Consider the following 27,018-nt stretch of genomic DNA (forward strand, 5'->3'; position numbering starts at 1 on the left):
TTCTCGTGTCTCTTGTCCCCCCAATTCCCACTCCCTCCTCCAGGGTCCGCATTGTAGTTCCCACGGGTCTGGACATTACATAATTTGTAAATGTTATTTCATTTAATTCTAACAAGACCCCTTTCAAGAAGGAAGTGGGGAAGAGACAGCATCATAGAGAGTTTAAATTGCTTAACCAAGGTCACTGAGTGAGTAACAGGCCCTCAAAATGTTAGCTAGGTATGTTTTCCAAGCTCGCCCTCACTCTTTTGATATGACAGCCTCCCTTAGGGACTGGTACACATTTAGTTAAGATATAAACCAGACTAAGAAGACATTATTTTAATGTAGTGCATTTAATCATCCCAGTGAGTGAACTATGTAACTCTGCCATTTAGGGCACTTACTAACGATAACATATTATTTTAATCAGCAGGAAATTCAGAAAGTCTTGATGGATAATTATTCCAGACAACAAAATTTATTGCATTCTCTTTCACTGACTCACTCACTCACTAATCACTAAAGGCTATCAAGTGGATGCTGGCTCATGGTGACATTCTAGGACAGGTGGAACTGCCCTTGTGGTTTCTGAGACTGTAACTATGGGAATACAGAGTCTGGTCTTTATCCCCTCTGACACAAATGCCTGGTCAAATTTTGATATATATTTTTAAAATTTTCTCTTCCTTCAGATTGACCTCTGCTCTGACCACCAAGCCTGCAGAAAGCAAGCGAGGCATCATGGAAAATATTTTCTTCCTCCTTGTCTTTTGTGGCTTAAGGGAGCCCACCTGCTGACCTGAGAGTGGCGAGATGTACTTGTGGTCAAATGAACAGATGCATAATTGAGCCTGCTTTGACCTGTGAATGTGTCGACCCCTGTGTCCTCTACTTGGTCTGGTCTAATTCACCAGAGATCTACTAAGTATTGGATCCAAAGCCCCAGCTAAATGATGGTGATGATTTGCTTGGCTCTATCTTCTGAACTTGTTCCTCTATGATACTTGTCAAGTAGAGTAAAATAAAATTTAGATATTTCCGGATCTTGGTTGAAGTAACAATGTATCACGCTAATCTCATCGTTGTTGCCAACATTCTTGGTATGTCTGCCAGATTTAGTTATTTTTCTCCCGAAGACACAGCTAGACAAACACTGCTGAGTCTTTGGTCTTACATCCCTAAGAAAACGCCATATAAACAAAACTGCTAAAAGACTTTGTCTTCAGACAAAATAATAACATTCCAGTATTCCTTCATTTGAAGCCCATTCAGATTGTGCCTTGCTGAGAATGAATTCCAATGGCAATCTTGCTTTAATGGACCTTATGATTTCTCCAGATGTTTAGCCCTGAATTTTCAGTCTTCCTTTTCAAGTGGCTTAACTCTCTACTTAGCTCATTTTCCTTTTTCTTTCCATTACAGTAGCTTACTGTATTTCTGGCTTTGAGGACATTTAATAGCCCATTTATGTTCTGATTTCATTAAGTAAATGGGTTGTTGATCATTCTCCTAAAGACATATGGGTCATCTAAATGGAAAAAGTATAGGAAAACTTGTTTGTTTTTTTAAACAGAAGTGGTTGGACATGGGAAGCCTGGGGGTATTGTGGTTACACATTGGAGTGAAATCCACTTGGTTGGCAGTTCAAAACCACCAGCAGCTCCGGGAAGAAAGACTGGTCTTTCTACTCCCATAAACAGTTACAATCCTAGAAACTTTCAGGGGGCCACTGAGAGTCAGCATTGACTCAATGGCAATTAGTTTGGATATCATAATGATCATATGTGACAGAAATCTGAGGAAAGTTTACTCATCCTCATTCTGTGAGCACACACTGAAAATAGAAGACATAATCATTCTTTTATTATCTGAACTATATGCATTACTTAAATTATTTCCCTCTCTTTTTATCTAGGAAATAGAGAGCACTTCTAACTAACTTCAGAAAGTAAAGCAGTTGAGAATAGCAAGAGGGAAGAGAGCATTTTCAAAATCACATGTTCCTGTAGTTTGGTACCACCTAGTTGGCTGTAACTCATAATGACCTTCTATATAAATCCTCGCATTCTCTGTTTGCAACCATAATCCATTTGTTGTCAGCAGTCATATCCCTCATGCCACATTCTCTTCTAGATTCAGTATGAATTTTGGGCATCTCTCTGTTGATATACTGCTGCAGTCATTGCTGGATGATCGTCAGCCAAATTGTACTTGCATGTGATATTAATGATATTTCAGTTTGTTGAACCACTTCAATTTGAATGCCATCAATTCTGGAAGTCTGATTTTTGATAATACCTTCAGTGAAACTTGGACTACTTTCTTTAATGCTATCTGGTCTTGATCATATATTACCTTTTGAAATGATTGAATGCTGATAAGTTCTTTTTGATAAAGTGACTTTTTATTCTTTTCATTTCAAATGATGTTTTCTATGTCATTTAATATTTTACGCATCTATTCCCTCCAGTTGCAACTCAAGGCTTGAATTTTTCTGTTTGTTCTTATAGCTGGAGACATGGCCTTTTAACACTCACGTCGTATCCATTTTAGTGCTGCAAACTAGATCTTATTTAGATATGTATTAACAAGATAGTACAAGTTTATTTTGGTGTAAAACATTTTCGATTCATGAATTTTTTTTTTCATATTACACATTGACCATGAACTTTTTGAAAACACTGTATTATTTGTTTGATTTGATGCTTTTCTTTATTGAGCCACAGTCCTGAAGTAAAAATTATAATACCTGTCATGTTTCATTAAAACGAACATGTAGTTTGCTAAACAATTATTCTAATTTTTTAGAATATAAAATTATGGAAGGAATGAACACTTAGCTATGTGCTTTGAATGATGTGTGCTAAAACAAACTACACGCCATTGGGGATGATATAACCACAACCACAGCATAGCACACACATACTCAGATTACTTAAACACTGAGCATGTCGCATTCACCACAAATTATTCCAAAATTATAGGATAGTTATAACCCATTCTTTAATTGCCAGGGTTACATTACTTTTCCTGACATTAAATATAAAATGGTTATTGGAAATACATTCATTTTTGTTTTAATGGAAAGTACATGAATTACAAATTGGGATATCAAAAAGTGAACATCACTCTCACTAAAGCAAATGCACAGCAAAATCTAGACCATGGGACTGAACTCATCCTTCTGCTTGAACGCAACAAAACACATTCTATGTTAATGATTCTTATACTTATGGATGTTTCAAAAGAAAATAATTTTCCTATTAGAATATTCCTAATCAAAATTAAGGTTGTATTTTAAAGAATCATGTAACTAGAAGGACTTTGAATCACTTCTGCATTTCTGTAAGTCTTTTCTCATTCTGTTTAACGTAAGTTATTTTGGCCCAAACAAATACCAGGGCATTCAATGAAGGTACTTTCTGTAGATGGGAAAAGGAGAAGCCAAAATATACATACTTGGAAATTGAAAAGCACACTAAAATGATATAAGCAGAATTGAGAGAGTGTCTTTTATAAAGGAGATCCATAAAAAAGTATTATATAGAACATTTAAATGGTATAGAATTTATCTTGGGTGAGAAATTATGAGCATATCATGGATATTTCATGGGAAATCACCTTAGAAACTGAACCTTTTGGATATTCTGGAAGTATTTAAAACGTTTTGGAATATGTTCCAAGTTTAGAAAATGGAACACTATTTCAATTAGTCAAGTGTTTGAACAAAGTCACAGGATAATAGCATATTTGGGGACAGAAAGGTCAGCCCCATTATAATCCAAAGTGATCACAGAGATTGACCTTTCCTGTTGTTTTTGATGTTATGCTTAGGTGCCATCAAGTCTGTTTCAATGAATAGCCAATGACGCACAGGACAAAACCCAGTACAACAGAATGAACGCCTGCCTGGTCCTGTACCTCCATCAAAACTGTTCCTATTTGGGTTCATTGGTGGAGCTGTGGTATCCATCTATCTGCTCAAGGGCCTTCCTCTTTTTGGCTGCCCTTCCACTTTGCTGTTTAATATCATTTTTAAGGGGTTGGTTGCTATTAATAACATGTCCAAAGTATGTGAGACAAAGTCTCTCCATCATTGCTTCTACGGAGCATGCTGGCTGTGCTTTGTCCAAGACAAATTTGTTGATTCTTTGGGCTATCTATGGACCTTTCCTAGTTTGGCACAATTGAAGGCAGAGAGTAGAAGGACATCCAAGTGCTTGCACGGACATTAGAAGTTTGGAATGAGGAAAGATGGAAATAATATGTTCCAAAGTAACAAAATTTAGGGACATATGAACCAGAAAATGAGACCTAGCACTTCCAGTCATGTCCATTATCAGTAAATGCATGCTTTCAGAGAAACAAGACACCAGACTTTCTTCTTCATTTGTAGGTACAAGTCCCCTCTTAGTTTTGATTATAGTATTTGCTAGGGACTTTTTATATAAGATTTATGAAAAAAGGAAACCTGCTTGCCACCCAGAGGTAGCTCAGGACTCACTTCTCAGACTCCGATGGCAGTTGTATAGAGAGTTATAAGGGTTGTAAGAGTCCCCCAATAAAGTGACTTGTTTTGAAAAGAGATATGCTGAGCATGTTCTTACTTTCTGGTTTTCTAACTGAGGTCTTTGTATACTTTGTTATAATAATTGACTTTATCTTCTTGATCAGCCCCTTGAAGTTTTACACTCATCTCTTTGACTTCATCATTTCTTCCATTTTCTCTAGATATACTATAATGGAGAGCGAATTTCCGAGTCTCTTTCGACTTTGCAAGGGATATCTTTGGTGATGTCAAATATGTCTTGACTGAAAGCAGAGAATACCAGAAAGATGTTTATTTGTGTTTTATTGACTAAGATCATTAAAAAAACAACAACCCTGTGGATAATCTTGGTAAGAATGGAATTCAAGAACACTTGACTGTGCTCATGTGGAACTTGTGGATGGATCGAGAGGCACTTGTGCAAACAGGACAAGTGAAAGCTGCATGGTTTAAAATCGGGAAAGGTACGTGTGTGGGTTACAGCCTCTCACCATACTTCGTCACTTTGTATGCTGAGCAAATAACCAGAGAAGGGAGGTTATATGAAGGAGACTATGGCATCAGGATTGGAGGCAGATTTTTTTTTTCTTTTTAAAAATAATTTTGTTGGGGGCTTCTACAACTCTTATCACAATCCATACATACATCCATTGTTTCAAGCACATTTGTACATTTGTTGCCCTCATCATTCTCAAAACATTTGCTTTCTACTTGAGCCCTTGGTATCAGCTCCTCATATTTCTCCCTCCCTCCCACCTTCCCTCCTTGGTGAAACCTTGATAATTTATAAATTATTATTATTTTGTCATGTTTTACACTGTCTAACGTCTCCCTCCACACACTTTTCTGTTGTCAGTCCCCTTGGGAGGGAGTTATATGTAGATACTTGTGATCATTTCCCCCCTTTATAACTCACTTTCCCTTTACCTTCCTGGTATCACTACTCTCATTATTGGTCCTGAGGGGTTTATTTATCTGTCCAGGATTCCCTGTCTTTCCAGTTTCTATCTCTACCAGCGTACATCCTCTGGTCTAGCCAGATTTCTAAGGTAGAATTGGGATCATGATAGTGAAGAGGGGTGGGAAGAAGCATTAAAGAACTAGAGGAAAGTTGTAGGTTTCATCGTTGATACACTGCACCCTGACAGGCTCGTCTCCTCCCCGCAACCCTTCTGTAAGGGGATGTGCGGTTGCCTATAGATGGGCTAGGGTCTCCAATCTGCATTCCCTCTCATTCACAATGATATGATTTTTGTTCTTTGATGCCTGATACCTGATTCTATTGACACCTTGTGATCACACAGGCTGGTGTGCTTCTTCCATGTGGACTAAGTTGCTTCTCAACTAGATGGCAGCTTGTTTATCTCCAAGCCTTTAAGACCCCAGATACTATATCTTTTGATAGCCAGGCACCATCAGCTTTCTTCACCACATTTGCTTATGCATCCTCTGTCTTCAGTGATCATGTCAGGAAGGTGAGCATCATGGAATGCCAGGTTAATAGAATGAAGTGTTCTTGCATTGAGGGAGTACTTGAGTAGAGGCCAAATGTCAGTCTGCTACCTTAATACTAACCCTACAAATATATGCACATAGATCTATTTCCATATCATTATATATAAATATATTTACATATATAAATGATTGTATTTAGAGCTCTATAAACGCCCTTTGTGGAGGCAGACTTATTAGCAACTTTGACATGCAGATAACACAGCCTTGTTTGCTTGAAGTGAAGAGGTCTTGAAGCACTTGCTAATGAAAATCTAGGATCCCAACCTTCAATATGGATTATCTAATAAGTGGAGAAATGGTTGAAATTCTCAAGGATTTTTGTCTTGCTTGGATCCATAATCAATGCCCATGAATCAGCAGTCAAGAGCTCCAAAGACACATTACATTAAGTAAATCTACCTATAAAAGGCCTCTTTAGAGCATTGAAAACAGGAATGTTGCCTTGAGGACTAATGTGTACCTGACCTAGCCATGGTATTTTCAATTGTCTCATATGCATATGAAAGTTTGACATTGACTACAGAAAACCTAAGATGAATGGATGCATTTAAATTATGGTACTGGGAAGAGTATCGAAAGTGCCATGGACTGCTAAAAGGATAAACCCATCTGTATTGCAAGAAGTACGGCCAGGATGCTCCTTAGGAACAAGGACAACAAGGCTTTCTCTTACATACCCTGGGCATGATGTCAAGAGATCAGTCCCTGGGGAAGGACATCCTGCCTGGTAAACTGGAAAGACCGGGGGGAAAAAGAAGGCTTTCAAGGAGATGGACTGATACAGTGGCTGCAATGATGGGCCTCACAAGGACAACTGTGAAGATGGTGCAGCATTGAGTAACGTTCTGTTCTGTTGTATATAGAATAGCTATGAATCAGAACAGACTGGATGGCACCTAATAGTATATAATAACTTCTGACATACACTTTAATTTTTTTCTTTCCTGCCTTGTGGATGACCTTTTCCTATTTTCATGGCTTATGGTCTTGATGTCCTCCTATACCTCATCTCATCAGGTCTTCTGTGATTAGTGTTCAGTGCAGCAAATCTGTTCTTGAGATGACCTTAAAATTCATGTGGGATAGACTCCAGGTAGCATTTTGGCTTGCATGGACTTGGTTTAATTTTTTTCAGCTTTAACCTGAACTTACATATGATCCACAGACAGCCCCTGTCATGGTTTTAGCTGCTGCTATGGAGCTTCTCCATCTTCTCTTCCAACAGATGCAATCAATTTGATTTCTGTCTATTCCATCTGGAGAAGCCCATTTGTACAGTTACCTTTTTGTGTTGTTGAAAAAGGTATTTTCTATGAACAAATCTTTGGTTTTGAAAAATTCTGTCATGTGATCTCCAGCTTCATTTCTTTACCAACACCACTTTCTTTAGCTCTTGCTCCTTCCTCTTCATTTCCAGTGTTTGCATTCTTATTGCCAATAACTATCAATGCATCTTGATTGCACTTCTGATCAATTTTTGACTGAAGATGTTGATACACTGTTACAATTTCATTGTGGTTGGTGCATATATTTGAATAATAGTTGTATTGATTGTTTTCATTGAGGGTTGATACATATAGTCCTATCACAGATAGCATTGTACTTCAAGGCTGATTTTGAAGTATTCTTTTTGACAATGAATGCTGTTCCATTCTTCTTGATTGTGCCAGTCAAACTATAAGTATATGATTTTCTGATTCAAAATAGCCAGTATCATTCAATTTCTGCTCACCCGTGCCCAAATATATTGATCTTTATGTGTTCTATTTCACCTTTGATGACTTCCAGTTTTCCTATATTCATACATTGCACATTCCAAGTTCTAATCATTAGCATATTTTTATATCTGGTTCATCTTACCTCGAGTTGTGCCCCACCAGCAAATAAAAATCCTGAAGGTTCCACTCCCAGAGGTTTCATCCGACTCACATCACCATGGTTGACTCCACTCCTGTGGGGGAGGCCCACAGCCATCCTCCCAGTTGCCAGACTGCAGTGGGCCCCACTCCCTGCTGTAAAAGACAATGGGCACCTGCAGACATCTATTTGGCTCCGGAAGGTGGGGTTTACACCCTACAGATAATGGTTCCTATGGAGATCTAGGGAATAGGTCAAAGTTAAGCCACCATCCTAAATCTAGGATCTTCCCATCTTGTCACATGTATAACCCCAATCCCTCCCCTTCCTATTGTGTGTATGACCCTAGACCACCCCCCTCTCATTACTGTATTACCCATAGGACAGCCCCTTCCAGTGAAGTATGTCCTCACCTGTAATTAGGGGGCTTGCACGTCCCCAGAGAATATAAAAGTTCTGGGCTAGCATTAGATCTCTCTCTCTCCCTCCACGTGGACTATCATGCGGGGCAGAGGTGACCACGCTACCATGAATCGTGTCTGACTCCATTTATTACAATACTTCTATCTCTCATGCTCTCTACAACTTTACTATGATCTTAACTTTTTATCGCTGTACAATTGCATCTACCGGACCCGTAATGATGTGTTAGGGGCTGGCTTCCCCTGACACATTCCAAGATTTAAGTACTGCCCTGGATCTAATTTTCCATATACAGAAATCTAAAGAGACATTTCTACGCTGTTCTATAGGGCAGAATGAGTGCAAATTAACTCAGTAGCAGTGAATTCATTCACTGAGTTAATTATAAACAAATTTACTGAGCACTTTCTACCCCCCATGGAACCCTGGTGGGCCTGTTAGTTAAGTATTGAACAGCTAACCACAACATTAGTGCTTAAAACCTACAAGTCACTTCTTACAAGAAAGATGACATTACTTCTTTAGGGTTTTGGCAGGGGAGATTGAGGAGTAATAGGAAGCTAAAACTAATGGGATGAAGAAAATGTTCTAATTTTTTTTCCATCTTGCAAATACTAGGCTGGATCTTGGTGGTGGCTGAGGAGGTGATGAAGAGGCAGTAGTAAGAATTATTTGGATAAAGGCAAGGTCAAGCCCTTAGTTCCCCTTCAGATATGGTACTGAACTTACATCCAGTGCTCCATTCTTAGTCAGACAATAGACTCTCTAGGGGAACAATCACTGCGAAGGTCATAAGTTAGAACAATCAAACATTTGTTTGAGGGAAGGGGTGGCATTTACTTAAGTACAAAGTTCATCGGTTGGGAAAGATGGACTAATAGAAGCAGGGAACAGAGGGAAAATCACGGCAAGTGATGGTACAAAGAGCAGATAGCAATGGATGCAGCGAAACAAAGTGTGTGTGAGTTGTTGCATGGAAAACTAAGGATTCACTCTGTAAACCTTTACCCAATTCACAATAAAAATTGTAAGGCTTTGAAATGCAATTGATTTATTGAAATAATATCTATAAATAATGAGTAATAAATATTGATTCTTTATGTTATGCAGGTGTCACACTTTTCTCCATGTAATTAAGAAGTTCAATGATCAGATACGACACAAAGAAGCCTTTAGAAGATTGCAATGTTTATTAAGGGAAGAGTCCTCGTTATTCTTGTTTCAGTGGTTAGGTGCCATCGAGCTGCCGCCCACATGCATCGCAACCCTACGTACAACAGAAGGAGATACTGCCCGATTGTGCACCAGCCAACAGTGTGTGTTCTTGTCCCTCCTGCCCAAAACGAAGCTCATTGCCATCGAGTTCATTCCAAGACCAGCAAATCTACTCCTCCTATGAACAGATGAGGTAACTACAGACTACAGAGAGGCATTCTACACTCTACAAATATTCGGGGCATTATGTGCCAGGCACTTGATTGGTGCAGGAGATATAAAAGTAAACAGAACATGGTACATGTACTCACAAAGCTCAATGCCAAGGTAATGAGGGCTGAGTGTTCACTTAGTGAGACATTATCTTATCATATAATAAACATTGTGAGCAAAGCATATGCAAGGTGCTCCACCTGCAGGTTTGGGAAGAGCTCCCACAGAAGGTCCAATGTGAGCTGAGCAGGGAAGTAAGCAGAAGCCAGCCGGATACAGAGACTGCTAAGGTGAAGGAAAGCATAGTGCACTTAGTTAACTCCAAGACTGTCAGAGGATTCTTATCCTGGAATTAGGATAGGCGGTCTCCAGGCTCCCAGTTCAGTTAAAGTCTACCTCTTTCCTTAAAATCTACCTCTTGCTCTGGGTTTTCTGCCAAGTTTTTGATGCCTCAGCACACATAGTATAGAAATACTCTTGCATAGAAAAAACAAAGCACATGTGGGCCATTCTTATCTAGCTGTAAACATGGAGCTTTTTCCAAACGCTTTTGATTAAAACATCTTCTTACAGGGATCATGACTTCAAGAGAATTTTGAAAATTCTATATATCTCCCCCTTGAACATCTCACTTGGGCTATGTCCATAAAGTTCATGTGACCAGAAGGGATTTTGAAAGAGTTCAAGAGAGCATATAGGGATGGGGTTCGGTGGCAGTGGAGTTATCCCCCTGGGCACAGAAACTAAAGGGGCCACTATCTATAGCGTGGCTAATGAGTCTAGATGCTGAAAGATGGAGATATGAGGCCAACTAGAGGAGCCACGGGAGAAAGGGCTGAAGATCTACTCTCAACAAAGGAATCACTCTCAAAGACTTTGCCCTCTGAGGGGTCTCCTCTGACACACCCGGGGTTGCCTTGAGTTAGAATTTCCTTGTCAGCAACATGTTTGTTTTGTGTCTGCCTCTAAAGAATTTTAACGTAAAAAGCTGACCAGAATTATGCTTTTAATATCATCATATGCCATCACTTCTCAGCAACACTGATCATAGATAACTCCTCTGTAGTAAGACACTGTGGTCTTTCACTCCTTTTGAATGTCAGTGCTTTTACTATAGACCTGCACACGCATATAAAACCAAACTCATTTGGCTTTCTATACATCAGAAGTATCTATACCAACAGTCTATTCAGTACATATTAGTGTAGGTTCTCCCATTTCATTTTGTAGTAGAGTTGGAGCAGTCCAAATCACACATACAAGAACCCTGAATTATCCAACTCACTAAAATTATTCTTATTTCTTTCCAATGATGATCCTCATCTCCTCAAGTCTCACACAGCAGTGTCCGGCTAAGATCACTGTGTGCCCCTGATGCTGTTGCTTCTGCAAGCACCGGTCACGGGGAGCAGTCCTCACTCATCCTCTCTGGCTGGGCCGTCTGGCAGGTGCTTGGTGGCGTGAACACGGAGGGATCTTTAATTCCCAGCTGTATGTCGAAGAATCTCGTGGACAATATCACACTGTAATTTTGGGTGAAGGTTTCCTGCACAGGGTAACAATCCTTGGCAGTATAAATGCCAATCCAGGTTTCATCTGGAAGGGGAAACAAAATGGACTTTTTAATGTCAAAAATGGACAAAATTTGACAACATTCTTGGGGTAGGAGTACGAGCAGCCGAGCGAGAACAGCTTCATATTTATGCTCAAACACAGGCTGATCTGGCACCCAGACTGTGGCTACTGGTCTGGTTGCTGCAACTTGAGGCAATGATGTTGGGAGGAAAAGAAGGCACCAGTTAGAGAAATGCTTTTCATGTCACCGATCACAACCAAGTGTAAGCCAATAAAAGCCAACGTGGCCCTAGAAGATTTGGCGTTTCAAAGAGAATGTGAGTGTGCCGCCCTTAGCAACACGAATACACGTGGGGCCTTACATGTGCGGTGCTGTCATTTTTCTCGGTTGCCATCAGCTCAAGCCCGTGGAAACCCATGGTACAGAGCAGAATCGCTGCACAGGGACCTTGACGCTGGGATCTGTTGGGAGTAGGTCCCTAGTGCTTTCTTCCAGGGCACCTCTTGATGAGTTTGAACTGCCAACCTTCCAGCTCATAAATGTGGAGTCCTGAAGCATTTGTGCCACCCAGAGACCCAAGTGCGGTTTAAACAAGTTAATTCACTACATATATTTCCCTGCCTTACAGATGCTTAAACTTTAAAAAAAATTTAATCCCCAAAGACGTCCTTACATGCTCTTGCTGATTTCCGATCCGACCACTCTTGGACCATTATCTGCTCCTGGGGTCCCCCGATGGAATACTGATCTTCAAAGGTGGAGTTCTGCGGAATGTCAAGAGGATCCCAGGGGTTGGTCAGGGCAATCTTTGAGCATTGCTTGGTAGCTTGTTCAATCTGAAACATCACCCCATCCTTATAGAGGAGAATGTATTCAAATAATCTGAAAGAGAGGTGAAAAGAGAATCATGCTTTTACAGGACAATCATCAAGAAGGCCCTTTTCAAAACAAAGGCCAAAGACTTTTTACATTTTTTAAATTGTGATTTGAGTGAAAGCTTACAGAGCAAATTGGTTTTTAATTCAAAAATTCATACTATGCTGTTTTAATTGCAGTCGCCAGAATGCACCTGTTTTCTTTTCATTTCTTCCCTGTGGTTACCGTCCCTTCATTGTCCTTTCCTACCCTTTCCTGTCTTCTGAGCTTTACCCGTGGGCAAATGCTTCCCCTTTGATCTCCTATGATTGGTTTTTCCCATGAGTGTACCTTCCTGGTGTTAATGTTTGTTTGTCTTACAGGATCTTTTATCATTTGGTTAAAATTTGAGCTATGGGGTTACTTCATTTCCAGGTTTGAAGGGTGACTAAAAGCCATTGCAATGGGGGTTCCACCAGCCTCTCTGAGACCAGTGAGCCTCGCATGAGTTTATGATTTTGAGATTTGTCCCATTTTATTCTCCCTCTCTCTCCAGGACCTCCCACTGTGGTCCTTTTCAGAGTGGTTGGGGAGTGGTAGCAGCGTGGTTCCATTGAGTTCGTCTGGTCGCAGGGTTGGCCAAAGGCCTTTGATATAAATAATTTTTCAAATAAGTGTTATTTTTCTGTTTATTTATTAGGTCATCCAGGAGCTCTGGTGGCATGTAGGTGATGCATTGGACTGCTACCTGTGAGGTCAATGGTGGGAAGACCCCAGGCACTCTGCGGGAGAAAGACAGGGCTTTCTACTCCCATGAAGAGTTACCATCTCCAGGACTCACAGGGGCAGCTCTACCCTGTCCTGTATGGCTGCCGTGAGCAAGGATCACCTCGCTGGCAGTGAATCCAGTTTCTGCTTTTGTTAGGCAGCCCCTAGTGTATTTATAAAATAAGAGTACGTGAACAAGTTCAATGTGAGGAACCAAAACAGAGAGGTCAGAATCTCATACCCACTCAATATTTACCCAGTAGCTCCTATATGTCAGACCTGGTGCGTAAGATATAAAAAGAGGAATATATGGCCAGGAGTTTGGGGCATTGGTGATCGGTGATCAAATTCTCCCCATCTATGTAGGAGGGTACCGCTGTGGGCTAGGCACCGGCCTGCTAACTGAAATGATGGCGTTTCAAACCTTTCACTCCATGGGAGAACGATACGGCTTTCTGCTCCTGTAATGATGTACAGTCTCAGGCACCTCACACAGGACTTCTAAGAGTCAGAATCAACTTGATGAGAGTGGGATTGGTTAGGTCTGGCTAATGTCAGTGGAGGCTTGTGTGTTGGGATGATGCTGAACACTTTTTTGGCAGAACTTCTGGACTCAGATGGACTAGGAAGAAAGGCCTCATGGGCTTATTCTGAACATCAGCCAATAAAAACCTGTGGATCACAACCCCCTGAGGCCAGCATCATGAGTCTAGGATAAGCAAGAAGCCCACTGAGGACTGGACAGGACCAGGCACCACACTACATTGCCACTAGTGACTTATCGTCATAAAGGGTTTTGGTGAGAATCGGCTCCTCCCTTACAGAGGCTGCAACTACCAAAGTTAGAGGGCTGAGGGATGGGGAGCAAATGGCTTTGCTTAGCTGAGTTTGTCTGTAAACTCTTACATTCCTTTGGTGATCACGTGTGAACCCTGCTTGCAGAATGAAATTAAAACCAAGAAGAAGCTGAGCCCGGGAGTGTGCACCAGCTAGTCAAAATGGGAACTTTCAATGGGAATAGAAAACCTCATTTTTGCCTCCCTTGGAGCAGCTGATGGTTTCCAACTGCTGACCCAAGCCTCAAGTGGCATAGTGGCTCAAGCTTTCAGCTGCCAGGCTACTATCCAAAAAGTCAGCAGTTCAAAACCACCAGCCACTCTGTGGATGAAAGATGAGGCTTTCTACTCTGGTAAAGAGCTATAGTTTTAGAGCCTACAAAACTGTGTCTTACAGGGTCACCATAAGTCAGAATTGACTCAGTGGCATGGAGTTTATGGTCACAATAGTACTTTTAAAAATCTTATGGGAAATATAAGCATGATCTGATTTTCTATAGTGAGATATAGTCTCCTTACTTGAAACATGATTTGAGTTGGATTGAAAGCATAACATTCAAGTGAGAGGGAGTAAAAGAGAAGAAGAAATAAAGTAAGTGTGCATCTTCTGAGAGAGCTAATGCTCAAACTCCAAGCCAACCTCTTGCACTATACAGGTAGGGCTCGCAGAAGTGGTTTGGGCTGGATTGCTACTGTTTTCTTGCCTGCAGTCGGGGAAAATATTTGCAATGACAGAAACATTCCGGTGGACTTTCAGAACCTAAGCCATTTGTCAATACCTGTAAACGAAATCTGTATCCATGTCATTGTGGAATCTTTGTCAGTGCACACATCGTGCTCTGCGATACTTTCAAGATAGTGGGCCATGCATGCAACCTCTCTAGCGCATCATCACAGAGATCATGGTCTTCCCCCTTTTTTCCTCCAGCACCCACACTACCTTCATTAGCATTGGCTGATGCTTTCCCCATTGCTATCTAGGGCCTGGGCTCGATGGTCCTTCCCAGCTTTTGCCGAAACTCTAGTTCTCAGCTTGGCAAACTGTAATGATGCTACTTTATAGGCTATGCAGCCACACACAGTTGCACTCCCAAACCCACCGGGCCACAGTCATGGGCACTGGAAGCTATGTGTACAATACTGACCTTGTCATCCTCCCAGAGCTTACTGGACTAGAGGCGGACATCTGGCCCAGTGTAAGACAATCAGATTCTCTTCGCTGGGAGTGTGTGATTGGGCAGGAAAGAAATGTGCAATTTTGAAGGAAGGCCAGCTAGTCAGTCTCTTCCTGGGTTGGAGACGCTAGGTAAACACTGCGGTCTTACGTGGCTATTTTACAAGTAAACGGGGTAAGAGAAAATAGTGAAGAGAGAGGCAAAAACAAGAGCAAGCTATGAGTCCAATAGTTACTCATTTCCTGGATTCATTTGTTTTCTGAAGCCTGGTGCCTGGAGGTCTCTACCTCTACATAGATAATTTAATCAATCAGTTTCTATTGCTTCAATTCCAAGTCATGTCAACCCCATGTGCTTGAGAGAACTGTGCTTCTCAGGATTTCCAGTGACTGATTTTGTTGGAAGTAGATGCCAGGCCTTTCTTTGGAGACATGTCTGGGTGGCATTTCTGATTAACCGTTTGCACCACCCCAGTACTCTATAGATTTATTATTACCTTGTTGCTGTTCTCTCCTGGCCAAGGAGCCCTGGTAGTGATGTTGGGTAAGCATTGAACTGCTGACCATAAAGTTCAAGTCCATTAGCTCCTTCAAGGAAGGAAGTTGAGGCCACCTGCTTCTTTAAAGGTTTACAGCCTAGGAAACCTGATTTAGGGTTACTATGAGACAGTACAACTAGATGACATTGGTTTGGAGGTGTTTGATTTGGTGTGCTTTCTAGTTGATTCTGATACATGGTAACTGAATTTGATAAGAGTAGAACTTCCCCACAGGGTTTCCTAAGCTGTAATCTTTACTGGAGTATACTGCAGCAAAGCCACAAAGCCTCGGAGGAGCCCCATAAAAAGATGTCAGACTAGGAGGGACAGTTCCCAGGACCACGGGGAGATAGTCATAAAGGTCGACAGACAGACTTGGAATTGTGTATGCTTTTTCAGGGGTTTGGGGGCTATACTTTTTTTCTCTTTTTATTCAGTCTCTTTTGGTTTTGTCTTTATTATTGTTGGCTTGTCTACCTATATAAGATAGTCATGGGAAGCAAACCTGAGGAGAAATCAATGGGATGGCAAACACCAGAAACAGGGGAACAACTAGGGAATTAAAATCAACAACGAGGAGGACGTAGAGATCCTGGGAGTGTTAGCGCAATAGCAATCTAGCTGAGAGGAATTACTAAGAGGCAGAAGAAGGGGGAGTATGGTGGTGGGACAAGAGAAAGGTAAAAGGAAACAGGAAAGATATAGGAAGCAAAATTAAGAATAGAGGTATAAACATAGGTGTGCACTTATGTAATTATATTAATTCATAAAAATATAGATATTTGTCTATGTACATATATTTATATGGCAGTACAATGAGGAAATGAATGGACTTCGGCCGCTGCTCAAGCCTTCTGTCAACACAAGAACACTTTGTTCTAACAATCCAGGATTCTGTGATGCTCACCCTCCCAACACAATCGCTGAAGACAAAAGGGGTGCATAAGCAAATGCAGTGAAGAAAGCTGATGGTGCCAAGCTATCAAAAGGTATAGTGTCTGGGGTCTTAAAGGCTTGAAGTTGAACAAGCAGCCATCTAGCAGAGAAGCAACAAGCCCACGTGGAAGAAGCACACCAGGTGTCGACGGAATCAGGTAGCAGGCACCATAAGGCCCAAAACAAAACAAAACAAGAACATATTGTTGAGAGTGAGAGAGGTTGGAGCAGAGACCCCAAACCCATCTGTAGACAATATGATATCCCCTCACAGAAGAGTTCTAAGGAAGGGGAAGAGTCAACCAGGGTGCAGTGTAGTACCAATGAAACACACAATATTCCTCTGGTTCTTTGAGGCTCTCCCCACCCCCACCCCCCACAATCATGACACCAGTCCTGCCTTCAGTTCTGGCTAGACCGGGAGCATGTGCACTGGTACAGATAAGAGCTCAGGACAAGTGGAATCCAGGTTAGATAAACCCCTCAGGACCAGAAATGGGAGTATCGATTCCTGGAGGGTAGGGGGAGGTGGCCAGAGGAGGTGAGGAAAGGGGAACTAATTGTAATGATCCCCACATAACATCCCCCACCCCCTTCCTGAGAAGGATGAACAACAGAAATGTGGGTGAAGGGAGACAACGGTTAGTGTAAGATGTGAAAATAATAATAATTTATACTTTATCAAGTGGCCATAAGGGGCAGGGGGAGAGGAGCTGATAGCAAGGGCTCAAATAGAAAGTAAATCTTTAGAAAATTATGATGGCAACATATGTACAAACATGCTTGATAAAATTGATGTGTGGATTGTTATAAAAGTTGTAAGAGTCCCAAATAAAATGATCTTTTAAAAAAAAACCCCAAAACTTGTGCCACCAATGTATGTATAATTCTTATAGAATTCCTAACAAAGAACACTTGTTTTTGCTTTTGATTTTGTGGTACACGTGATGAGAATTGTTTCTAATACTGCTGAGAATTCCACTGCTCCTCCTGGAATCTTGGGAACTGGCCGTCCATGCGCTTGTCCTAGGAGAACCTGCAGGACTCAGGGCCCAACCTGGGTTCACAGAGACCTGGCCAATCACCTGCTTGGGAAGGAGAGAGAGCATGGGAAAGGAGCTGAGCCAGCCTTCCAGGATGCAAGTGCCAGATGTGACAGATGTAGATATCAACTTGAACTTTAAAAAGACAACGCTAGAGCTGAGAAATCATTCCAAAAGGAAAACATGTATTAAATTTGGGTGGTCTGGCTGCTAGAGTTTGTTATGGCATACGCTGTTCTTTCCTTTGTGTTTGAAATACTGGCTCATAAAAAGAGAGAGAGCGTAACTTGATCTTGAGGGTAAGTTGATTCTACCTTAAGATAAAAATAATAAGTTAATAAGAAATCAAGTAGAAGTATACGAATTGTTTTTGTTTCAGATATTGATGTGGATATAAATGTCCTAAGTACTGTTCAATGAGAAATTTTGGAAAAGAGCATTTTAATAATTCTGGCTTCTGTGAGCATGGTAATGCTTAAGATTTCAGGTTCTCAATCACAAATAAGACACTGGATCTGGAGTTTAATAGGGACAGAAGGTCAAAATGCAGAGATCAGCCAAGGTTGAAATGAGTCATTAGCCCAGGATGCTGTGGGTTCATTCCCCATAGACCCAAAGACCAGAGAACCTTGAACAGAAACTAGATCCCAAAGACAGAGTCTCAAAGCTGGACTCTGAAGGAGAGAGACAAGAGCACTGGTGGCCAGGCCCCACCCTTGGGGGACAGTCAAGCCAGGTGGGGAGATGGAATCAGCAGTAGTAGCAGGCAGAGGGGTGCATCCCTGGGACAACAAAAGCAGACTTATGTAACTGGCCAACACACTGGCCAGACCCCAATGGAAACATAATTTCCAGGATGGGGATGGTGAGAGTTCCCACAAAGGCCCAGCCCCCGGCCTCCCCTGTGAGGTCAGTCTCCTGAGACCCCGTCAAAGGTTCACAGGGCCAAATTCTCCATGGTAGCCATCAATCAGAATCTGGCCCCAGCAGCCCATTTGCCTCTTACACTGGGGGAATGAAGAGTTTTGTTGTTGTTGCTGTTGTTATTGACAAAATTCTCAGCTTATAGCGATAATTTCTACTGATTTTTGAAATTCTTTTTCCTAAACATTAGGCCATTATGAACTTGAATCTGCAGCTTAATTTTTAACAACATGACTTTTCAAAACCAAAAAATATTTTAGAAGTAGCTAGTGGAACCTGAGGATTTTGTCAATAACAACAACAATATCCTCTTTCCCACTGGGTAAGAAGGAAATGGGCTGCGGGGGCCAGATTCTGATTTACTACCATGAGGAAGTTGGTCAGAATCAGGGAACCCTCTTAGCATAGTGGGCTGTGCTCTGGGCAGTTAACCACAAAATCCATGGTTGGAATCCCCCAGCTTGTCCGTGGGAGAAAGATGAGGCTGTCAGCTCCTATAAGAATGTGAAGCCTTAGAAACCTCACAGAGCAGTTCTGCCTTGTTTTACAAGGTCTCCCTGAGTCAGACTCCACTGAAGACAGGGAGCTGAGCTGGAGTGGATTTGGTGGATGGAGTAGATTTTTCTTTACCCACCCTAGACTCTCCACAACACTGGACTCCTACAAAAGTATTCTTTTAAAAATAGGTTAATTATCTTTTTAAACTGACTATTTTTCAACGTATAAAAACAAAAATGATCAAAGTAAAAATTAAACAGGAAATAGAATTTGCCCATTCTTAACTTCCAGAAATAACTCTGCATGTGTAGCTAATTAGACATTCTTCCAAATATCTCTTCCAACAAGTACATGCTTGGAAATGTCCATATCTGTTCTAGTAAAATGAGGATATATTATTTGTCTGTTTTCTACATGGCATTTTATTTTACTTATTGATTCAAGAGTTTAAAATTCGTATTTAAAATTAAACAATTTTGTCCTATTATCCTTCCACATTAGATAACCAGGCCTCCATGAGATCATGGTTCTAATTTTTTATTGCCAAATTTTTAAACATGCAGGCTACCTGAGAGAATGGTCCAATAAGCACATTTATATATACACCACTGCAGTCAACAATCATTTACATTTCACCTTATTTCTTTAATCCACTTTCTAATATGTCCTTAAAAACAAGGATGCTTTGAATATGACCACAATAACATTAGCACACCTATGAGAATTAAAATGAAAAAACAATTCCCTAATGTCATCTAATATATAGCCCACGTTCAGTTGACCCCAAAAATCCATTTAACAGCTGGTTTTTAGAGCCAGTGTCCAATCCAGGCTGAAGCACTACGCTTCTTTTCTTCTCTTTTTGGTTTAAACTCCAGAAAGGTGGTGCTCCTCCCCGCACCCCACTTCCTTCCTCTGTTCCTAGGCACAGCTCAGACACTTAGAGGGGTTTTCAGAGATCCCACAGTCTGGATTGCTTTCAGAAATTTCCTCCGTGTTACCATTTAACTTCCTGTTCTATCTCCTTTCATTCCAATGATTTGTTCAAGATGTCTAAGGTCTTGATTAGACTTAGGTTAAAGATCTTTGGGAGAAAGATGCTATCCTGGTGAGGGTAGGTTATTCACCTGGCAGCACACCTGAAGAAAGAAGCAGCCCTGGCCCGCTATTTTTACTACGAGCTTTTATCACTATGTTGCATGGTGACAAGCTGTCTAAGTATAAAAGTGCTTTCCTTTATAACTAGCAGATAATCTGTGAGTGATATTTTTGTCACCCTCGCAATATCCTTATTCCCAATAATTGTCACCTAATTCTTCAAGGCAAAATCACATTCTGGGACCCAGTAATCACGGAGGAGTCAAGAGGGCTCATTGTCTTCTTATTATTCCATCTGAATTTTTCACTTGACTTTCTTCTATAGAGTTATGCTTCCATTAAATGGGGTAAACCACAGTGCATAATAGAAAACCAGAGTGAAAGCTTAATACCAGTTCCTCATCAATTTTCAAAGTAAGGAGTTAGAATAATAGTTAACTCCATTGTTATAACCAATGTCTTTTCTCCTTAAATTTCATTCTGAAATTATGGGGTTTTGCTTATTCAATGCACTAGAATTAATTAAAGTTATTTTTTAAATACATAAATTGTTTCAAATTCAGTCAGTAGGAACTTCTTAGAGCTAGAATCTGTGCCATTTGGCATAATCCCACTAAACTTTGAGGACTTTCTGGGATGACAAGCTCTCTTATTTTTTTAAAAATCAGTTTATTGGGGCCTCGTACAACTCTTATCACACTCCATCCATCCACCCATCCATCCATCCATCCATTGTGTCAAGCACATTTGTTGCCATCATCATTTTCAAAACACTTTCTACTTGAGCTCTTGATATCAGCTCTTCATTTTCCACCTTCCCTCCCCCGCCCTCCCTCTCCCTCGATTCCTTGATAATTAATAAAAAAAATTGTTCATGTCTTACACTGACCGCCGGGGATGACAAGCTTTCTTCCACTCATTTTGTACCTTCCCTGTTTTAGATCTGAAATAATGTTCTCTTGGGATCACTGGTTGCTATTAGTGAGAATACAGAAACTAGAATTTGGCATGAGGTGGGTTTATCGTTACTGGGTGTCATGACTTATTCTGGGAAACACTCAGGGGACAGAACTTGCTACAATTTTTTAAAATTATGAATTTATAATGCTATTTCTAATTTACATATAACATTACAGGGTTTCACTCTATCATTTTTTTTCTTAATCATTTTATTGGGGGCTCTTTTTTTTAAATTTTAACAATTTATTGGGGCTCATACAATTCTTTTCACAGTTCATATATATACATACATCAATTGTATAAAGTACATCTGTACAGTCTTTGCCCTAATCATTTTTTTCTCTTTTCTTCTTTTACATTTTATTAGGGACTCATACAACTCTTACCACAATCCATACATATACATACATCAATTGTATAAAGCACATCCATACATTCCCTGCCCCAATCATTCTCAAGGCATTTGCTCTCCACTTAAGCCCCTTGCATCAGGTCCTCTTTTTGTTCCCCTCCTCCCTCCCCATTCCCCCCTCCCTCACATGCCCTTGGTAATTTATACTTCGTTGTTTTGTCATTTCTTGTCCTATCCGGAGTCTCCCTTCCCCCCTTCTCTGCTGTCCCTCTCCCAGGGAAGAGGTCACATGTGGATCCTTGTAATCAGTTCCCCCTTTCCAACCCACTCACCCTCCACTCTCCCAGCATCGTCCCTCACACCCTTGGTCCTGAAGGTATCATCCACCCTGGATTCCCTGTACCTCCAACCCTCATATGCACCAGTGTACAGCCTCTGTCCTATCCAGCCCTGCAAGGTAGAATTCGGATCATGGTAGTTGGGGGGAGGAAGCATCCAGGATCCGGGGGAAAGCTGTGTTCTTCATCGATACTACCTCACACCCTAATTAACCCATCTCCTCTCCTAAACCCCTCTATGAGGGGATCTCCATTGGCCGACACTTGGGCCTTGGGTCTCCATTCTGCACTTCCCCCTTCATTTAATATGATATATATATACATATATATATATACATCTATACATATACACATATATACACATACATACACACACTTATATCTTTTTTTTTTTTTGCATGATGCCTTATACCTGGTCCCTTGGGCACCTCGTGATCGCACTGGCCGGTGTGCTTCTTCCATGTGGGCTTATTTGCTTTTGAGCGAGATGGCCGCTTGTTCACCTTCAAGCCTTTAAGACCCCAGACACTATCTCTTTTGATAGCCGGGCACCATCAGCTTTCTTCACCACATTTGCTTGTGCACCCATTTGTCTTCAGCGATCCTATCATGGAGGTGTGCAGTCAATGATATGATTTTTTGTTCTTTGATGCCTGGTAACTGATCCCTTTGGGACCACTCGCTCACTCAGGCTGGTGTGTTCTTCCATGTGGACTTTGTTGCTTCTGAGCTAGATGGCCGCTTGTTTATCTTCAAGCCTTTAAGACCCCAGTCACTATATCTTTTGATAGCCGGGCACCATCAGCTTTCTTCACCACATTTACTTGTTCACACACTTTGTCTCCAGCCGTTGTGTCGAGAGAGTGAGCATCATAGAGTTCCAATTTAATAAAAGAAGGTATTCATGCATTGAGGGAGTGTTTGAGTAGAGGCCCAAGGTCCTTCCGCCACCTTAATACTTGACCTATAAGTATAAACACATAGATCTATTTCCCCATCCTCCTATATATATTTGCATGTACATATCTTTGTCTAGACCTCCATGAATGCCCTTTGACTCCTAGCTCTTTCCTCCATCTCCCTTGACTTTCCTCCTGCCCCACTACCATGCTTCATCGCCACCTGGGCTAGCGTATACCTCTTCTCTAAGCAACCTTACCCTTGATCATTTCCCACCAGGCCTGCCACTCCCACTTCTCTACCATTTGGGGTCCCATGTTTTTCCCTTGTCCCTGGGTTTGTTAACACCACTTCCTTACCCCCCCTACCCCCCCACCCCAAGTCCCCCCAAAACTGTCGGTCCCGTTGTTTTTCCTCCAGATAGTTCATCCAGCCTGTCCTATTCAGACAGACCTGTGGAGTCACTAACATGCACGAAAACAAGACAAAGGAAAACAAAGCAACAGTATACAACCAGACAACAAAACAACAAAAACAAACCACTGACAAAGAACAGAATAAAACAGTTCACAAGAGAAAAGCTTGTAGTTAGTTCAGGGATCGTTTGCTGGCCCTTAGGAGCGTTTTCCAGTCCAGTCTGTTGGGGCACCACGCCCTGGCCCCGAAGTCCACTTTCAGCATTCCCTGGGGACCTTGCCACTCCATTCCCTTGCTGTTCCGCTGCACTCCCCCAGTGATTTGCCTCGGTGTGGTGGGATCAGGTCAGGTGCAATTCCCACACTGTGTCTCCGGTGCTGTCCCCTGTATCGCCCTTAGTCACTGAGGGGCATCATGTCTCATAGTGGGGCCAGCCATGTTGTTCTCTCTGTGGACTGGCTGCTCTACTCAGGAACATCACTCTATCATTTTTTATTTAACACTTTTATTCTTTGTCTTTTAGAATACCACGATTCCTAACATTAACAAATTTACTTATCTGCTTTACCCTTCAATCATTTTCCAAAATGATTTAAATTATTAAAATAGAACTGCTGAGTAATGTTTAAGACTTCACTGCATGCTTTTTTGTCCTAATAGCAGAACTCATTGGGATTGAGAATCAGTAATGCTTTCAAACATCACGCGCAATAATTCTACAAGAGTAAGTCAAAACGATTGCTATAAAATCATAGAAATCTTTATCAAACAAAATTATCAATATACAAAGCTATTGCTTACTAGCATCACCTCCATTTAGGTCTGTAACACTTCTGAAGCCTGTGTGTCCATCTCTCTAAGGCCTCCTCAAAGCATTCTACCCTCTTTAGTTTACACCACAGCAAAACAGCAGTTGTAATCCTCAAGGGACTCAAATCGTGTTCTTTTAAAATGTTGTTTGAGTTTGGGCAACAAAAGAGTCTGAAGGAGCCAGGTCAGAGCCATAGGATGGACGAGGTAAGGGCTCCCAACAAAATTTCAGAGAACAGTCCTGTAAGAGCGGGCAGGCCATTGTCACGAAAGGAAGCACTTCCTTGGCTTTAACATTCGTTCTTTTTCTCACAGGTAGCTCTTTCAGTGTTCCCCAAACTTCTTTAGAATAAATCGATCAAGATTACACCTTTAAGACACCCCCCCCCCAAAAGAAATCAGTTGCTACAATTTTCTCAGCTAATCTCTCCATCTTGATTCTAACTGGTCCAATAGATCCCCTAGGAAGCCCCTGTTTAGATTAGACCTTGCTTGCTGTGTTGTTTCGATAAATCTGCAGTGATCATTTGTTCCATACACTCATCCTCTTTAGCTTTGACCTTGTGAAAAGGCTCATGGAAAGATCACTTCTGAGCTAGCTGATTTTAGAGGGACACTTTAGGCACCTGTCTGACTGAAAGATATTCACTTAAAACTGGAAATGCCAAACCTCGTGAGATCCAGTAGCTACTCGGTCACTGGGAATTCTACAGTCTTCTTCCACCAGGTTCTGGGCTTTAGCTAGCCATCTTCATTGATCGAGGTTGATGGTCTTCTTTCTCCTGGCTCTTCTTTGATGTCTTCTGCCCTTTGATAAACACTTGAATCATCTAAAAACTATTGTTTTCTGTGCTGTAGGTAGCCTTCCCATAAACTTGTTACAAAGTTTCAATAGTTTTGGGAGCTACCCACTTCAGGTTTGTTGAAATTATGACAATAATTCTGACTTCAAAATCTGTCTGTCTATCTATCTATCTATCTATCTATCATCTATCTATCTATGTATCCAATTGCGGTACTGAATTCTCTTATTAAGACTTTAAATACTCGTGATTTCTAGGTATGCTGTTGTTTGTTATTGAGATAATGCTGAGTCCTGGGAGCCCCATGAAACATAAAATAGTACCATAGGTTTGCAAGTTTTAAATCTTCATGAGAACAGATCACCAGGTTTTTGCACACATGGCAAAGCTGGTTGGTTGGTGTTTTTCTCACATGGCAACGCTGGTTTTTCTACCTTAATGTTTTTTAAATTTTATTTTACATTTTTGTGTGAAGAGTTTGTTCAAGTTCCCTGTCCATTTTAATTGAATTGTTTGTCTGTCTGTTGTTGAGGTATTGGAATTTCCTGTAGATTCTGGAGATAAATTCCTTGTTTGATAGGTTGCTGCCAAACATTTCTTCCCAACAGTTGTGGGAATACCGATATCATGATGGTCAGGGAGGGGGAAGGAAAAGAAAGGGGGGACCAACCACAAAGTTGGATATATAGCCCCCACCTCGAGGGTGATGAATAACAGCAACATGAGTCAAGGGAGACAATGGACAGTGTAAGATACAAAATAATAATAATATACAATTGATCAAGGATTCACGAGGATGGGAGGGTGAAGAACGGAGGGAGAAAATCAGGAGCTTATTCCAAGGGATCAAGTAGAAAATGTTCTGGATGGCATTTTGATGGCAACTTATGTACAAATAAGCTTGATACAATTGATGTATGGAATGTTGTAAATGCTGTAAGAGCCCCTACTAAGAATCATTTTTTAAAAATTCTTCCTAGTCTACGAGTACTCTGTATTATTTTGTTAAAGTTTTTCAATACACATAAATGTTTCATCTTTAGGATTTCTCAATCACCTAGTTTGTCCTTGGTTTTCTGTATCTTTTCAGTAGTATACATTATATTAAGGCGCCTAGGTTTGCCTTTATTTTTTATGATCTTTATAATTTTAGGTTTTCCATTGAAGTCTTTGATCCATCTTGAATTTGCTTTTGTATGTGGTGAACAATGAGGATCCCATTTCATTTTTCGGCAAATGCATACCCAGTTTTCTCCAGTCCCATTTGTTAAAGACGCCATCTCTTCGTCCCCTTACTGGGCTTTTCCTGCTGTCAAAGATCCTCTGGATTTATTTCTGGGGTTCAAGTTGGTCTGTGTGTCTGTCCCTGGACCATTACTAGACTGCTTTGACTACTGTAGCTTTTGAGATTAGGGAACCTGAGGCTTCCTACTTTGTTCTTCTTTAGTAGAATTTTGCTTATCCAAGGTCTCCTTCCTTTCCATATAAAACTGCCGATTAGTCTTCCAACTTGTGTTTAATGGATGATGATGGAATTTGAACTGGAATATATCTATGGGTCATGTTAGGCAGTATGGACATTCCCAATGTTAAATCTTTCTGTATATCAGCATAGTATATGCTTCCATTTTTTGTAGATCTTATTTTGGCTGCTTGTGGTAATGTTTCGCAGTTTTCTTTGTATCGGTCTTTCATGTCCCTGGTTTGTTTACTCTTAACTACCCCATGTTCTCAGTGACTACTCTTGTAAATGACGTTGCTTTCCCGATTTCCTTTTTCACAGTTTTCTTTGTTAGTGTAGAAGATTTGGACTTATTTTTATATGTTGCTCTTGTCCTCTGCCGCGTAGTTGAATTTTCTATTAGTTCCAGTCGTTTTCTTGTTGCAGCTCTGGATTTTCCTATGTCTAAGATAACGAAACACTGCCCGGTCCTGCGCCAGCCTCACCATCGTGCCTGCTTGAGCCCATTGTTGCAGACACTTGTCGAGGACCTTCCTGCTTTTCAGTGCCCCTCCACTTCCCTGAGCATGGTGTCCTTCCCCAGGGATTGGTCTCCAATAACATGCCCAGAGTATGTGATGCCAAGTCTCACCATCCTTGCCTGGAAGGCATATTCTGGCTAAAGCAAGACAAATCCCTGCTTTCTTTTGGCAGTCCAAGGTACTTTCAATTTTCTTCACCAGCACCATAATTCAAATGCAGCAATTCTTCTTTGGTCTTTCTTATTCAATGCCCAACTTCCAGAAGCTTAGGTGGCCAGTCTCAAATGGGGCCACAAGTCAGTGAGCCATCTTGCAACCATCTGCCAGCCTTCCAAGAAGGGTGGACGTGAAAGCCTGCTTCATGGTAAAACTGTTGATTCAAACCTATTCTAGGGGAGTGAGCTGTTTAATACGGGCCCTTTTAGCCATCGTTCTTGTAGCTACCACCCAAGGA

At 41.2% G+C, this 27,018-nt stretch overlaps 1 protein-coding gene across 1 annotated transcript in view; it reads right to left on the bottom strand.

Moving 5' to 3' along the window:
- Positions 1-9,494: 9,494 nt before the first annotated feature.
- Positions 9,495-27,018, bottom strand: part of EPDR1 (ependymin related 1) — a 39,567-nt gene continuing 22,043 nt past the window's right edge. The window contains exons 2-3 of the mRNA XM_075558187.1: positions 12,004-12,212; positions 9,495-11,350 (exon numbers count right to left, since the gene is read on the bottom strand). Of these exons, the coding sequence (XP_075414302.1) occupies positions 11,154-11,350; positions 12,004-12,212 (406 nt within the window). The 3' untranslated portion in view covers positions 9,495-11,153. The remainder of the gene's footprint in view (positions 11,351-12,003; positions 12,213-27,018) is intronic.

This window comes from Tenrec ecaudatus, chromosome 9 (genome assembly GCF_050624435.1).
Source record: "Tenrec ecaudatus isolate mTenEca1 chromosome 9, mTenEca1.hap1, whole genome shotgun sequence".
In the NCBI taxonomy this organism is placed as follows: domain Eukaryota; kingdom Metazoa; phylum Chordata; class Mammalia; order Afrosoricida; family Tenrecidae; genus Tenrec; species Tenrec ecaudatus.